At 36.5% G+C, this 16405-nt stretch overlaps 3 protein-coding genes across 3 annotated transcripts; 1 reads left to right on the forward strand and 2 right to left on the reverse strand.

The window, feature by feature from the left end:
• Positions 1-1774: 1774 nt before the first annotated feature.
• On the reverse strand, positions 1775-12333 carry LOC134795292 (exonuclease 1). Its single transcript, XM_063767096.1, has 11 exons — positions 11883-12333; positions 11247-11366; positions 10459-10510; positions 9599-9808; positions 8834-9049; positions 7722-7881; positions 7363-7496; positions 5169-5380; positions 3607-4348; positions 3064-3245; positions 1775-2148 (listed from the first exon to the last, which is right to left on the reverse strand). Exons 1-11 carry the CDS (start codon positions 12041-12043, stop codon positions 2130-2132), a joined length of 2208 nt encoding a protein of 735 aa, XP_063623166.1. The 5' UTR covers positions 12044-12333; the 3' UTR covers positions 1775-2129.
• A 131-nt stretch (positions 12334-12464) lies between these two features.
• Positions 12465-14086, forward strand: LOC134795323 (mitochondrial cardiolipin hydrolase-like). The gene is made up of 2 exons (XM_063767143.1): positions 12465-12955; positions 13101-14086. The coding sequence occupies exons 1-2, from the start codon at positions 12610-12612 to the stop codon at positions 13481-13483; spliced, it is 729 nt and encodes a 242-aa protein (XP_063623213.1). The 5' UTR covers positions 12465-12609; the 3' UTR covers positions 13484-14086.
• A 731-nt stretch (positions 14087-14817) lies between these two features.
• On the reverse strand, positions 14818-15900 carry LOC134795324 (mediator of RNA polymerase II transcription subunit 10). The gene is made up of 3 exons (XM_063767144.1): positions 15695-15900; positions 15535-15618; positions 14818-15216 (listed from the first exon to the last, which is right to left on the reverse strand). The coding sequence occupies exons 1-3, from the start codon at positions 15814-15816 to the stop codon at positions 15027-15029; spliced, it is 396 nt and encodes a 131-aa protein (XP_063623214.1). The 5' UTR covers positions 15817-15900; the 3' UTR covers positions 14818-15026.
• Positions 15901-16405: the final 505 nt, after the last annotated feature.

Here is a 16405-nt window from a genome sequence, read left to right on the forward strand (position 1 = left end):
GGGCAATTAGGTGGTTAACCAAGCCTTAATGATATGACTAATATTCGTAATAATAAGTCCAAAAATCGCATCACACTCAGACTAAATCTATGGCATCACATTCCATTCTTGCATTCACATCACATCACACTTACCTAGCAGTTTTATTAGTTGCGTGTCTAAATCTCAAATTTCTATTTTAAAACGGCGAATTTACATACATAGCTGTTTATTGGAATCTTTATAGTTCTCCCCAATAATATTTACATACATAGCTGTTTCTTCTTCTTCTTCCTCGCGTTATCCAGGCATTTTGCCACGGCTCATGGGAGCCTGGGGTCCGCTTGACAACTAATCCCATGATTTGAGGTAGGCACTAGTTTGTACGAAAGCGACTGCCATCTGACTTTCCAACCCAGAGGGGAAACTAGGCCTTAATAGTTTCCTCACGATGTTTTCCTTCACCGAAAAGCGACTGGCAAATATCGAATGATATTTCGTACATAAGTTCCGAAAACTCATTAGTACGAGCCGGGGTTTGAACCCGCGACCTCCGGATTGAAAGTCGCACGCTCTTACCGCTATCATACATAGCTGTTTATCGGAATCTTTATATATTAGTTCTCCCCAATAATATTCTAATCCCTATCGAACCGGCAGCGCACGAAATTTTAATGACAATCTAACTGGAAAATATTCAAATTAACCAGACGGTAAACAACAGAAATTCGTTTAGAATCCAATTTTATTAGGCCCTGCCGGGCTTAAACGTCGGCTCAATAAAATGATATAGGTTTTAAATGACAATTGAACCTTAATAAACGGTCCTTGGCACGGTAGATATTTTGTTATATCAAGTGTATTGTGTTTAATGAAACCTATTTAGGGGTCATCCATTAATTACGTCACACGAATTTCTAGGTTTTTTGACCCCTCCCCCCCCTTGTCACATTTGGTCACATTTGGCAAACCCCTCCCCCCTAGTGTGACGTCACATTTTTTCTACGAAATCGCCAAATCGAATTAAGTTAAGTACCTAAGTATTATTAATATTTTATCAAAATATTTTTGACGATATAAATATTAGTAATTTTATAACCCAAAAATGCTTAGGAAAGAAAATTAAAAGAATAAAAACGATTATCGTTTTAAAAACTTGTTATTTAAATGTACAGCGAATAAAATAATTTAAAAAAAAAATTCGGTTACTGATGAAGTTAAAGTGACGTCACAAAGTTTGTGTCTCCCCCCTCCCCCATGTCACAATATGTCACATTTTCTTGATCCCCTCCCTCCCCCTAAACGTGTGACGTAATTAATGGATGACCCCTTATGTATGATCAAGATAAGTCTTATCTTGGTCTAACTCTACCCTTACTTTACCTATAGATGTAGTGCATAATTGTTTTCCATCGTATTTTCTCGGAAACGTTCGTATTTGTCATGCTACTTCAGTCAACCTCAGTAGGTACCTAGTTTTTGTACCGAAACAGACTGAAAAACACGTTCGTACGTTTCCGTGAAAATACGATGGAAAATAATTATGCACTACATCTGTAATCCTCTTTTGCTGGTAACAACTTAGAAAAAAAAGCAGTAAGTAATTACTTAGAAAAATAAAACATTTTGGTGGTAAATAATTTCTGAGGGGTTTTTAACCAATGAACACACAATGAAACAGGAGTTGTAAATCCAGCAGTGGTTAGTAAGAATAGTAACAATCAATAGGTGGCAATAATCTTTATTCTGAGTTATTCTACATGTATGTCACTGAATTGAAATAAAACATTAAACACTAGATTCAAATTATTATAATCGTAACACATAATTAAGAAATTAACACCACACAATCAGGGCACATCCCTTGTCCATAACAAAATCAACAAATAAAAATAAATGCAGCTTTCGACACTTAAAACAAAATGTTGTTACTCCTATAGATAATTCCTTTAAAAATTGTGGCCGTGTCTATCAAAGAAGTAACGCATCCGTCTCTTTCGCACGTTAAACTTATCACTGTTGTTAGAAAGAGACAGATGACTATTCTTGAAAGAATGCGACAGCCATATGGCAGTGATAGTTTATGAGAGAATAAATCGTAATCGGAATAAATCGTTGGGTAAATCTAGGTTTTTCTATCTATAGTTTCTTCATCTCTTCAATACTGGTCTGCAACAAAATAAAGTATTTAGTCAATAGTACAGTCGCCTTCAGATATATCGGAGCACCCGAGGTGCTCAAAAATATCTGAACACTCACTTAACGCCTTGACAATAGAAGCGTATTCAGATATTTGTGAACACCTTGGCCGCTCCGATATATCTGATGGAGACTGGACACTATTCCAATAAATATCTAAAAACACGTGGCATTCTAAATATGTACCTTATGAAGTTGTCATAAGGCAGCCTTTCATATGGAACGCCACATGCGGTAAAGTGTGTGGGCCTTAAACTTAACTTTTTAAATATCACGTATTATATCTGAATTATTTATACAGATTTAACAAAAAAAACATGAAATTTCAGAACAGAACACAATAGAACCATAGCAAAATAATCATTTGATATTTTACAGTGAGATTAGAGTAAACTTCGTGGGCGTGTTTTTAATGAGTTTATATGTTAGTTTACTATGTTAGTGTAAATCTAATTCTATTTTCACGACTTTTATTAAAAAAAAAACATAACCGAATTGAGAAACCTCCTCCTTTTGATATCTAGAAGTCGGTTAAAAAAAGTTGGTCTGTATTTTCCATCTCATGTTTTTACGAAAATGTCCGAATTCCAAAATTTTGTTTTGCAAATTTGACAAAAAGTAATTATATACCGTCAACGGGGGTGAATAAGGATGGCTGGGGTGAAAAGGGACAAAACTTAAATGTAATTTACCCGACAATTTCTTATACTTACACAAATTGTATTCGATGGAAAATAATGGTAGAATTTGTATGATACAATTTGCGTGGGTAGTTATTAAGAAATTGCCGGGTAATTCACATTTTAGGTTTTGTCCCTATTCACCCCAGCCATCCCTATTCACCCCAGTTGACGGTAGGATAGTTCATATTATGCCATAACTTACTTCTTCTGAAATCCGAATTTGCTCAATAGAGTAGGTTGATTGCTTGGCACGGAGACAGTTCGCTTCAGCCCCGGGACCCTGCAGGTGGACTTTTTGGAGCTCGGTTTGTACGGCTGACTTAAGGGTAGTGGCCTTATGGTGCCATTGTAAGCTGTTTTAGGAGGGGAGTCACCGAACGATTCCTGTAAAAAAAGAATTTTAACATTTCATATGTGTGGTGGTCCAAAATCGTGGGTTCAAAACTCAGTTGTGCTCAGTAGAAAAAATGGTTCTAGAAAAAAATGCAAAAAACCGGCCAAGTGCGAGTCGGACTCGCGCTCGAAGGGTTCCGTACCATTACGCAAAAAACGGCAAAATTGTTGTATGGTAGCCCCACTTAAATATTTCTTTTATTTTGTTTTTAGTATTTGTTGTTATAGCGGCAACAGAAATACATAATCTGTGAAAATTTCAACTGTGGTGAATCTGATACTTTACCTTGTATAAGATTCTTTCAATGTTTTATTATAGGATTTATAGGCAATAGCATATAGGGTATATTACCTGAGTATCCACTGGGGTAACCAAATTCTCCATAGGATAAGTGTTTTCTATCACAGATTCTTCACTCAAAACTTCTCTAGACACTTCATATTCCAAACGCATCCTAAACGTCTTACATCTAGGGCTAGGCTCCAACACAGGACTAGGTAATTTCACAGGACTATTACAGGGAGAATTCTCCTTCTGAGAACTCCCAAGCTGAGAATCTTCAATCTGAGAACACTGAGAATCTATCTCCACTTTAGTCTCAATTTTGAACGGATTTTTACTCACTCGTTCCGGAGATTCTTGGTCTATTTCAGTTTTATTCTCAATTTTAAATGGATTTTTGCACACACGTTCCGGAGATTGATCTATTTCGGTTTTATTTTCAATTTTAAATGGATTTTTACTAGTCCTTTCTGGATATTCGTCTATAGTCACACTGGGTCCATTGAAAAACTTACTTTCAACTACATTACCGTCTAAAGTCGTTCTAGGGAACTTGCTCAGTCTTTTCAAAACGGAATAAGTATTGCTTAAACTCTTCTTAAAAGATCTTTGCTTATTCTCTAAGATAGGAGATTTGTTCTGAGGTAGATTTCTTTCGATTTCGGCGCCTTGGAATGCTGTGTTTGGGTCTTGCGAATTTAGGGAGTCTAGGTAGGTATCGCTTAGGTCTAATGTTGCGTCTGGGTCTAGTTTTGGTTTTTTCAACGCCGGTTCCACGCAGTACATGTTGCTTAGTGTTTCTATTGATAAACTGAAATGGAATAAAGTATGTAAGTACAATATGTGACGTTCCACAGGAAAAGGTACCTTATGGCGGCTGACGCTTACGTCGCATAGCACCGCAATAGTATTGGAGCGGCGTTAATAATAGCGTAAGTGCCTACCGCCATAAAGTACTTTTACACGTGGGACGTCACATATGTATCTGGAAAGATGTAAGTATATATGTGTGTATTTATGGAAGGAAAGCATGTGCATTTCTCAGCAAACAAAAGCAAATGAAAACCTTGTAGGTACAGATGTAGTGAATGATTATTTTCCATCGTATTTTCACGGAAACGTACGAACGTGTCTTGCTATTTCAGTCAGTCTCGGTACAAAAAGTACTGAGGTTGACTGAAGTGGCATGACAAATACGAACCTTTCCGAGAAAATACGATGAAAAACAATTATGCACTACGTCTGTAATTATATGTAAGCATACTTTTTAATAGGGAATATTACGCGAAACTCTGCGTAGAGGGCGTTACTGCCACAATCCATCACAATCTGGGGGTCTACCGAAACAAGAAAATCGAAATTTCGTTATTTAACATCTCTATCACTCTTGCATATTCGAGCGATAAAGAGGCAGATAACTAAATTTCAATTTTCGCGTTTCCCGGTAGGCCCTTGTTAACAGACCGCCTCGATGCATCAATGTCATATTTTATTGTGTGAAAACTTGTCAAAAACAGTTCAAGGCACAGTATGTATAAGTTACTCTATGGTTTACTAGATAGCTTAGTGCTGCACTCTGGCCGAAGAACATTGCAGTAATACCCCCTATTATATTTGACCTCTTTTAGTACCTTTCATCCCGAGTCTCCGAAACAACCTTAGCCACCAAATTCACCACTTTCCTCATCCTGACTGTAGGCACGGCTATGATTGGTTCAACTTTTTTAACCTTCTTAAGCCAAGGACTATCGTCGTTCAAGTATTTTGCAAAGTCCAGGCTCCATATGCTGGGGTGTGGCGCGGTCCCCTTGTCTTTCCAGTTGTCAGTTTTGATACCGTTTTCCTGGAAAAAGTTGTGGTATTCATTAGTGAAAAGGACTCGAGCAATAATAATAATTATTATTATTATTTGTGAAGCAGGCAGGCAGTTGAAATAACTGATAGTGCCTGTATCTAGAGCCATCAACCGAGTTTTCAGTGTTGAGTAGAGTTTGCATTGTGCTTGTCTAGTTTATTCTTAAACTCATTGACACTTTGGGCCGATACTACGTCCTCTGGGAGTTTGTTCCAAGCTTTAATTATGGAATGAAAATACATAAATAATTATGATACAGAAAATCCTAGCGCCCGATAAAGCGATTTTTAATTTAAAAATAAATGAAATTTTATTTGATGATACTAGTTTTTGCAAGTTTAATCATGTAAAACTTGCTAATCACACTCCTAAACAACTTATTTATTAGGAAATTAGTAATAGTACATTATTGTCGAGGCTCGGAAGTAGCTACTTGCAGGCTGAGGATTCGTTTTAAACGGACGACCTTGGGAGTCCGTTTAATTGAATCCGAAGCCAGCAAGTAGCCTTCCAGCCGAGTCATATATAGTGCTTTTCTCAAAAATGGTGCAAGAAATATAAATATCATAGAAATATTTTACAAAAGCAACTTTCTTACGTATATATTTTCACAGAAAAAAGTAGAAACAATTGAAAAAATTAGCTTTGCCGCCCATTTATTTTTTTAATAAAAAAATAGAAGTGTATTTTTCTGCCGAAAATACGCCAACCTATTTGAGACAGCTAAATAGTCGCGGTACTAATCATCTGTTTGGCTGTTTAATGGGCCTGTGCCTTCATTTGATATGGCCATTTCAACTTTTAAAAAGTTACTTTGCCGTTTAAAAAATAGGTTGCGAAGCGCGTAGTTTATGGTCAGTCAAAAATTAAAAAGTTAAAAACATTGCAGTCTCGATTTTGGGACTGCAATGTTGCATACAAATTCCATTATTTGTCGAGTTCCAAACTTTTTAAAAGTTTAAATGGCCATATCAAATAAAGGCACAGGCCCATTAAACAGCCAAACAGATGAATAGTAATAATTATTATAATGTTGGTACCGCGACTATTTAGCTGCCTCAAATCGCTTGGCGTATTTTCGGCAGAAAAAACACTTCTATTTTAAATTTTAAAAAATAAAAAGGCGGCAAAGCAAACGTTTTCAATTGTTTCTACTTTTTTCTGTGAAAATATATACGTAAGAACGTTGCTTCTATAAAATATTCCTATTATATTTATGTTTCTTGCACCATTTTTGAGAAAAGCACTATATATGACTCGGCTGGAAGGCTACTTGCTGGCTTCGGATTCAATTAAACGGACTCCCAAGGTCGTCCGTTTAAAACGAATCCTCAGCCTGCAAGTAGCTACTTCCGAGCCTCGACAATAATGTACTATTGTATGCAACATTGCATTCCCAAAATCTTTAATTTTTGACTGACCATAAGGTTTAAGGTTTATTTGACGTAATATGCCTACTTGAATAAACTATTTTTTATCTTTATCTTTTTAACGTGTAAAACTACAACAAAAAAATCTGGGAAAAAAAGTATTGACAGCAACGATGTCAATATTTTTTTTTGTCAACGACTTCTGCTATCAATTGTTTTTAGGGTTCCGTACCCAAAAGGTAAAACGGGACCCTATTACTAAGACTTCGCTGTCCGTCCGTCCGTCCGTCCGTCCGTCCGTCCGTCCGTCCGTCCGTCTGTCTGTCACCAGGCTGTATCTCACGAACCGTGATAGCTAGACAGTTGAAATTTTCACAGATGATGTATTTCTGTTGCCGCTATAACAACAAATACTAAAAACAGAATAAAATAAAGATTTAAATGGGGCTCCCATACAACAAACGTGATTTTTGACCAAAGTTAAGCAACGTCGGGCGTGGTCAGTACTTGGATGGGTGACCGTTTTTTTTTTTCATTATGGTACGGAACCCTTCGTGCGCGAGTCGGGCTCGCACTTGCATGGTTTTTTGATTTACTCACAGCAGGTCTGTAGTCCGGGTGCCAATCATCCATCCTCTTCAAGGAGAAAGGGTCCAAATTCCCTAAAGCTAACTGGAACGCGGTCTTAGGGTCTAATAGTTCGCCAGCATTCACGCACAACGCTTTTTCTATGTCTGAAATTAAACAAAAGTGAAATAATCGATAATAAGTAGGGAAGAAAGCTGAAGACGCTGGTTCGATTCCAGATTTGGACACTCGAGGTATTTCAGTTTATGCCGGAAATAGATTTTTGTATAATATGCTAGTAGTTTCGATCTATTCTATACGGATACTCACCATATCAAGAGATCTCTTAATACATTTAAATATCCAAGTTTCACTGAAAATTATTTTTTTACCTTCATCATCAGGTTCAGTCAGTCGCGCCATCTGCCTTTCTATAGGATCGTAGACGTACTGGTGTTTAAACGTCGCTTCGGCCTTTAGGAAGTTCTCCCGGTATTCATCTGTCACTGTAAGACTTGAGCGGTTGAAGAAGCTTGGCAGCTTCTTGAGGGCCTGCAAAGGATAAGGTAAGATAGACAGTAGACAAGATAGCGCCGGTCGCTGCTGCAAAGGCTGCGTTCAGCTTATGATAGGGCCGTGTCGTACGGCTGCGATCGTGGCCCACAAATCGCTGGCCCAATATTACAGGGTTCTATGTTACATTTTCAAGATAGTTGAAATACGACTTAATGTCACTATGACAATGTTCAAATTTCAGTTCGATAAAAGTGAAACATAGAACCCTGTAATATTGGGCCAGCGAACTGGCCTCGCCGGAAGATCAGCGCTGACTTTCGGGTCAGTATTATGCTGAGGCGAGACCATTTCGTGGTAAAATTTAACGCTTACCAATTTTATGAATATTCGTAGTTTTTAGTTATACTCTTGTATGTAATTTTAGTTTTAAGTTTATCACGAATAAAATACTTGATTCTGATAAGATGAGTAAGGTATGACTATCACTACACCTTATAAAAGAAAGTCCCCCGCCGCGTCTGTCTGTTTGTGTGTTTGTTCGCGATAAACTCAAAAACTACTGAACGGATTTTCATGCGGTTTTCACCTATCAATAGAGTAATTCTTGAGGACGGTTTAGGTTAGGTTAGCCCGTGCGAAGCTGGGTCAGGTCGCTAGTGATTATAATTTTTTTTTTGGAAAATTTTGAATATATTTGTAAGTATAGAAAATTACTTTGTTTTTTATACAGAAGGAACGCTATTTTGTTTTGCGAAAGGTTTAAATTACATTGAAACATAATGAACAATGTAACTATAGTTATAGTAATGTTTTAACGATAAGGGTAGTGGTAAGTCATTTATTGGTACAAGTAAGAAGATAAATATTTAAATGTATAATCAAGATCCGTAACTCGAGAATCCAAGTTTAAAGAGCTGAAGAAAATTTAACGATTTAAATAATACTGTGGTGACTGTGGTATATTATCATTACATAAGAATATACGTACATTGGCAAAATTACTATCCTGCGTAGCCGTAACAAACTGCCTGGCCTTAGCTAATCCAATCCCAGGTAAAGACGCGAGATAATCACACCCAGACATGATGCACATCTGCCGGAACTTGTCGAAGCGGTAGTGCTCGATGGGGCACCGCATGACCAGAGGCAACTTGGCGGTCTCCACTAGCGTGCCCGTGCCGTCGAGGTCCATTTTGAAGAGAACCTGGAAATTATAGATTAAAGTAAGTATATAACATGTTAAACTGAAATAGATGTGATATACTCTAGAAAGTGACCAAGCCCTCTGATGGCCGACGCCTGAATAGAACTGGCGGCTAACTTCCTGACCACTAGACCACTCGGCCACGGCGGTACCCGTGCCTACGGCTATGGAAATTTTTACGGTTACATCATTTAGGGTTATTCAAATAAAACCAGTTACTAAATTTAGTAAAATCTGCTACACTATACTCCTCGCGCTGCCGCGATGTTGCCCGATCCGGCCACTGCCCTGCCCACTCGCGCGATTAATCGCTACGCTCCATACTTTATATTGTCGGTCCTTTGATTCCGCCAAAAAAACAAAAAAATAGGGAGCGGTGAGCATGACGAGTAGCGCGGCCCCACTACGTCTCTGGCTACTTCCCTCGCTACTTCATGCCACTCGTCGAGTATGTGGCCAGGGTAATATATGTATACATGATCAAAAAACAAAGATTCTCAGGTTACTGAAACATATGATATGATTATTACGAAATATATTCAGTCTTACCTTATTGCACCCAAACAGTATCAAGTCAGAGTCCTCCGTTATAACCAACTGGGCTATATTCTTGATGTTCAAGTATGCCAACTGGGCGTCCGCCTCGTATGGAGCGACTATGCAATCCACGTTCCGTTTACGACATTCCTTGATAAGGCTTAGAGCCATAGCGTGCGTGATGTCGACGCTGCGTCGCATGTAAGACCGGGCTTCTTCGATCTGTGGGGTTGATAGGATTTTTGAGTTTTATATAATAAACTGAAATAGATATCATACACCAAATAAAAAGTGACCAAGTCCACCAGAGGCCGAGGCGGGATAGTAGTGTGACTACTTAAAACCACAAATAATAAAATATTTCATAAAATAATTAAATTAAATTTTTAAATAATTTGTTTTGTTCCCTAATTTTGAGTTTTATGTATGAAAGTTGCAAATACATGATCCTCAGTTGTGAGGGAATGACGAAGAAAAAGGCTTAATTACATATCAACACTATCAAGATGCAAGTCGCGTGAGAAAGTCGCTGGCCCAATATTACAGGGTTCTATGTTTCATTTTTATCGAACTGAAATTTGAACATTGTCATAGTGCAATTAAGTCGAATTTCAACTATCTTGAAAATGTAACATAGAACCCTGTAATATTGGGCCAGCGAAGTCTTTTGCCTTTGTCACAGAGTACATATTAAAAACGAGTTAACAGTATCTCGCGCGGAGATCTTTTTGCGCCGTGGCACTCACTCACTTACTAGACAGCTAGTTAAAAATTAAAATATATATCTAGTAGCAGTGTTCTGCATTATGTAATGCTGTTTTTTAAATGATTCAAATTGTTGTTTAGTTTCAGTTATCTAAGTTAATAAATACCTTTCCAAGACTTAATAATTCAGCTGCTCTTTTCTTTGATATGTCACGAGACCTGAAATATTTACATTTGTTAAAAAGAAATATACTTAAAAAAATTTATGACCTTGATAATTTGAATTAATCCATTGTAATAAGATGGAAAAATGTATATGACACTGTAAGATTGTGAACCCGTTAGTTTATAATCTAACGTAGGTTAGGTTAGGTAAGATTGTAATTTCCCTACCATCAATCAGTTTATAATTTAACTAGCGATATTATAAACTGACGAGTGTTTACAATTTTACGGTGACATATACATATTTATGAACTCAACTGTACATTAATTAATTGATCTTTTAAGTTTATTAATAAAACATAAACAAATAAAACCTTCAGACTTATTCATACTGTTAATGAAATAATTATCTATAGATACCAAATCGGCAGTTAAGCCTTAAGGGGCTTTGTTCACTGTCATAATTTTAGAATGAATATTCTTTGTGTTAATAAATAGATAAAATGTTGATATGATTAAATAACAAACATTCTAAAAACAATCAAGGTAATACGTAATTAAACTGTATTTTTTTTTGTTGAATTTTCCAAACTTTGAAAGTTTTAGAACTAAATCTAATGAAAAAACATCCACAACTTATACATCTATACCAAGTACTACAATACTACATAACAGACAATAGTCTGGATTGTAATAATAAGTCAGTCAGTCAATCTTCCTTGCCGTATCAGGCCATGGCGACTCCATCAACAATTCTTATCCATTCTTGTAATAATAAAACAACACATACTCTCTCCTCTTAGCTTCAGTCATGGCTTTGGCTGGCAGGTGACGTCCATCAAACACCAGTATTGGTTTGATGTTCTTTGACAACAGCATGGTCACATACTTCAAGCAATACTTGATATGTCTGAAATCAAAAATGTGTTTTGTTACTTCAATTATTTAACCTTACCTCACCCACGAGATAGACTACCTGTCTTTATCTAACTGTATTAAATAAAGAGGGAGGGGTAGTCTGTCTCGCGGGTGAGATACTCTTGTGCCAATCATGTGCTAGCCCGGCAGTAGAATTTGGAAACAGAACCAAAATGTATGTGCAGTCATATAAAATTGTGTGTGTAAACTGCTTTCAATAAATAAAACAGCTAAAATAGTACTTGCAGCAGTAAAAATTAATTAATAGTTTTTCTTTATCACTGGAAGGACTAACATACATGCAAAATGTAACAAATATGTACTAGTTTGTTCGAAAAGAGTTGTGGAATTCATTGGGCCCCACATATTCCACAACTCTACTCTTTCCGTACAGAGTCTATACAGTTATGATTTTAAAAATACGGCTTTGGTCTACCTCATAAACAGACCAATTATAGGTGTTTTTCATTCAAAAAACGATGAAATATGAAAAGTGTTAGCAACTCACATGTCAGTCTCTTCTCCTCTTACTAACTTGTCAGCACAGGCAAAGGCTCCCTTGTGCAGCCAACAATACGAGTCTATGACGACGGTGCACCCGCTGAATTCCCCCACGTTAGCTCGGCGTGAGGCCTTCTCCAAAAACGGGATCAAACCTGTGATACCCATAATGGAGATTCCAAAACACTTATAAACACAATTTATTTATAATACATTTATATCTATCGTCATGACATGATTGTACTAGCAATTATTTAATAAATGCGGTCATAATAGTGTTGGAATGGGAATATTTGGCATAATAATTCGCCCAAATTCCCAACAACATTGAACTAGAAAATTGACATTGACAGCTACTGTCAAAACATAGAAATCCCGCCTTTTGCACAATGCAAAAAGTGTTCACAGAGTATGTTACAAACTTGTCGAATCTGCAACTATTTAAAAAACTAAATTTAAATTTATTTACCGTTTGTTGTTACCAAAAGCATATTTTAAATTGCTATAACGTATCCTAATAAACTACACTATTTCCTCATATAATTATTTTACTAGGCGTACATTTGGTCTAATGATATATTTTATTGGATGAGGGTAGTTCACAATCAGTCGCCATTTTCCCAGTCATGTGTAACAGCACAAATTGACCTCTTTATTTTATTTCAAAGTATAAAATTTTAAGACCGGTCGTAGTGTGCTACAAAAGTTCTATTTATGATTCAAACTCAACTAAAATGATATTTACTCCACGTTTGGTATCATCGGCTGCTGCAATCGTTGTGACTTGTTTTGTGTCGGCCGCGGCCTTGTATTACAGAAGTCGGAAAACCGAGATCAATGAAGTGATGGTGTTCTGTAAATTGCAGTACAACGTTTACAATTACTTCGACAAATTACTAAACTTCATTGAGTCTGCGACGAAAAGTGTTAACGTTTGCATGCCTAGCATCCACAATCCGGCGATACAAGGCCGATTGGTAAGATTGATAAAGAAGAAAAATATCAAAATTCGTATCATAATAGACCGGACAGGATACAACGAATTTACTGAAGTTTTTATCAGAGAACTAAAAGATGTCGGTAAGTAGCCCACGCGCGTAATACCGCACAAAAACGAACTAACACTTAACTATGAAAATGAACTATTAAATTCTTATCGAAGATCAACTAAGTACTAAAATAGATTAGAGAACCGGTAACTTTAATGTTATTATTCAAATTACAGGTGCAGAAATAAAATGCAAAATTAATGAACCAGTAAATTTTAAGATGCAACATAAGTTTTGCTTAGTCGATGATAAAATCCTTATGACCGGGACTCTGAACTGGGGAAATGACCGCTCCTTCGACCATTGGAACTACGTCTACATAACCAGCAAGCCACAGCTAGTAAATCCGGTAAAATCTGAGTTCTACGTAATGTGGGATGATTTCTCAAGCGACTTGAAACTGGAAAGTCCATCCGAAACTTACGACAGTGATACAGAAACAATTGAAGAACACCGAATAATTGGAACCCTAGTACCTGACCATGACCTACTGGCAATTAGGAACATTTCTACAGTCGATAGGGAGACTCAGGTCACACCGGATCTAAGCTTAATATAATTTAAACTTTAACTTCATAGAAATAAGGTCGCTTTAAGAGCATTTGTGCAATAGTACTAAACGCCAATGTGACGTTTAATTATGACACTTCGGGACAAAGTGTTAGTTCAATATTTGACATTTTGATCAGACTTATTGCACAAAATGTTCGAGAGCTGGCAACCCGCTACAGCAACGTGTACTGCGACAGTTACGATCTTTGTAATTGCTGTTTAGTAGACATAAATAACTGGCAATACTTTCATATTTAATTCCATATTTATTACTAATGAATTAATATTTTATGTAAGAGACTTCTGAATAAAAAGAAATGAATTTACTGATAAATTAATTAACAATGTATAACTGATTAATCATAATTTTACAAAATAAGTCTAGGCTGGCCTTTTAGCCATTATTTCATTTTCTGGAACTAAAGCTTGTCTTTTAATTTTACTATATTTTTATATTGATCACACTTTTAGTAGAAAGTGTTTATCCATTTCTATATCATTCTATTTTTCAATGAATACTCATATACTCTTTATTCTTATCTCAATTTTAATTTTTCGTTTTATGGTCAGCTATTTGTATTTTTAAGAAATTATATGAAATTTTAACAAATATTGGGTTTCAATTTTAATGAATACTTAATCGATTGATATTTTATGCATGTAATAGTAAATATAAAACTAGCCTTAAAAATAACAAGCTAAAGATACATTTTACTTTTAACAATGAAGTAATTGCCGGGCTGGTATTACAAAGGCCTGTAACCTATAATATCTGTGTCTCTCTCTAATAACCATATTTGTTAGAGAGATACAGAGATTATAAGTGTTTATAAAACGTAACCCTGGATGGTATTCAAGATTCGAATCTAGGATGTTCAATGATAGGTGTTTAACAGATTTAAATCAAATCTGAATTTCAGGTCATGACTGAAATGATATTAGTTTTGAGAATCAAACACATTACTTATCCCATAAATGTAAATTTTTTGAACAGTTGAAAATGCTTCACATATTACATACAATGAATATGAGACCCTATTACTCCCTTAATAGCCTACATTACTTAGTTTCTATATTAACATCAGCTGGAAGAACAACTGTGTTTATGGTAAAATTTGCCAATGTTAACCTTTTGAAAGCCAGACGGCGAAGGCATATGACGTGCCCAGGACGCCAGGCGATCACGATTATTTAAGCGAAATTGAACTTTACGGAGTCCCATGTAAGTCTCTATGGCATTTGCGAAGCTGACAGCTGTAGCCGTCATTGGCAAGACTTTCCGATTAGGGCCACAGCCATCTGTGGCTGTCAAAAGGTTAAGCTACCTATTTCCCCTCTCTTTCTAGAAAGAGACAATAAGTACCTAGATTTATTTTAGCCATAAACTTAATCATTCTATCAGTGCTGGTAATACAAGTTACATCTAAAAACAATACTTATTCAGTTGTCAATAAGAACAATTTCTCTTTAATTTGCCTTATTGACAACCAACTACCTTTTGGCTGTAAACTACACATATAAAGGTAAATGAATTCCAAAAGATCTCAAACTTATTCACCGCCCCTAATAGCTTTATATTTAGCTATTTCATTAGGGAAGGTCTTTCCGAGCTCACTGAGGAGATGGCTCTTGAAGCGCTTGTAGGAGTCGATCTTGCCTTTCACTTCCTCGTTCTTGGCTAGGGCCTTGTCAATGCAGTCTTTGGTGTAGAGCTGTGGGTTGCGGCCCTGGTCTATGTAGCTGAAAAAAAATAAAAATATGTTAACCAACACAAACATTCATAATTATTGCAGAACCAAAGACAACATACATTAATGAACTTTTCTTACAGTTATTGTAAATAAATATAAAGTTCATCAGGCAGAAAATTACATTTTACATTCACCAATGAGAATAAAAATACAAGATGGAATATTCTCTGTGAAAAAATGACACTGAATTTTTTTAATTCTCAAGAACGGCCCCCTTTGTATATACTCTGACCAGTTTACTTGTACAACAGACTATCGTTATGCTGTGCAAGTAACCAGAAACGTTGCAGTCATGACATTCACTTACTCAAATACTTCGGTAGGGACATGGATATCTTGAACTTGAGATTTCAGCTTGTCGACTTCCTGAAGGCCAGTTACGAGCGATTGACTGAAAAACGAAATCAAAATATTAATAAACTATGGTAAAATATACAAGAAGCAAAGAAGATAGAGTTAAAACTTACATCTTTTGGTTTAAGACGCTCTGGCCCTGCGGTTGAAAGTCGCTGACGATGATACGTATTTGACGGACGTTCTCAATGAACATTTCCAATTGAGTTTCCAAGTTTTCCAGCGGGGAAGACATTTTAAATTCTATTTATTTCGATGTTATAATAAATTTCTATTTTAATAGAACTAGGGCAAAGCAGAAGCACATAGGTGTTTGACATATATTATTATACTCTTTGGTTTGAGTTGTGACAGTTTTGACAGATAACCACAAACTAGATAACTAGAAAAAAAGGGTCACCTCAGACGCGACGGAATTCCGGGTAGATTAATGTCTTGGTGAGGGACCTATGTCCAAGTCCTATGTCTTACAGAAATAATTTTGTCAGAAAGAGAACAGATGAGACCCAAAATATGCAAGAGCCAAAGAGATAAAGAGACAATTACAGAAATATTGATTTTCTTTTTTTGGGGTAGGCCCCCAGCCTCCAGGCCCCACCAAGCAACACCAAGCAGCGTGCAACTCAGCTGAAACGTCGGAATTTAAGGTAAAAACAATGAAATTATATCGCGGTAGACCCGTTTGTGTGATTAAATATGAGAAAATATGAATTTCGCGCCTTTTTCTACGGACAAACTTGTTTGACCGGCTATAGGCCTTAACATTGCCTTAAACTGGTATCCAGACGGGACTGATCAAATCGGTCGATTTGATCAGACATGAA

The sequence above is a fragment of the Cydia splendana genome, chromosome 12 (assembly GCF_910591565.1).
Source record: "Cydia splendana chromosome 12, ilCydSple1.2, whole genome shotgun sequence".
Classification (NCBI taxonomy): Eukaryota; Metazoa; Arthropoda; class Insecta; order Lepidoptera; family Tortricidae; genus Cydia; species Cydia splendana.

Bases quoted from the DNA above. Each gene is read 5' to 3' on its own strand.
- LOC134795324 (XM_063767144.1), bottom strand. From the start codon at position 15,816: ATGTCTTCCCCGCTGGAAAACTTGGAAACTCAATTGGAAATGTTCATT. The intron at 15,619-15,694 runs GTAAGTTTTAAC...TTCGTTTTTCAG, and splicing joins AGCGTCTTAAACCAAAAGAT to TCAATCGCTCGTAACTGGCC. The intron at 15,217-15,534 runs GTAAGTGAATGT...ATTTTTTTTCAG, and splicing joins GTCCCTACCGAAGTATTTGA to CTACATAGACCAGGGCCGCA.
- LOC134795323 (XM_063767143.1), top strand. From the start codon at position 12,610: ATGATATTTACTCCACGTTTGGTATCATCGGCTGCTGCAATCGTTGTG. The intron at 12,956-13,100 runs GTAAGTAGCCCA...TTCAAATTACAG, and splicing joins CAGAGAACTAAAAGATGTCG to GTGCAGAAATAAAATGCAAA.
- LOC134795292 (XM_063767096.1), bottom strand. From the start codon at position 12,043: ATGGGTATCACAGGTTTGATCCCGTTTTTGGAGAAGGCCTCACGCCGA. The intron at 7,497-7,721 runs GTAAAAAAATAA...GTTTAATTTCAG, and splicing joins GACTGAACCTGATGATGAAG to ACATAGAAAAAGCGTTGTGC. The intron at 5,381-7,362 runs GTGAGTAAATCA...AACTTTTTCCAG, and splicing joins ACCCGGACTACAGACCTGCT to GAAAACGGTATCAAAACTGA.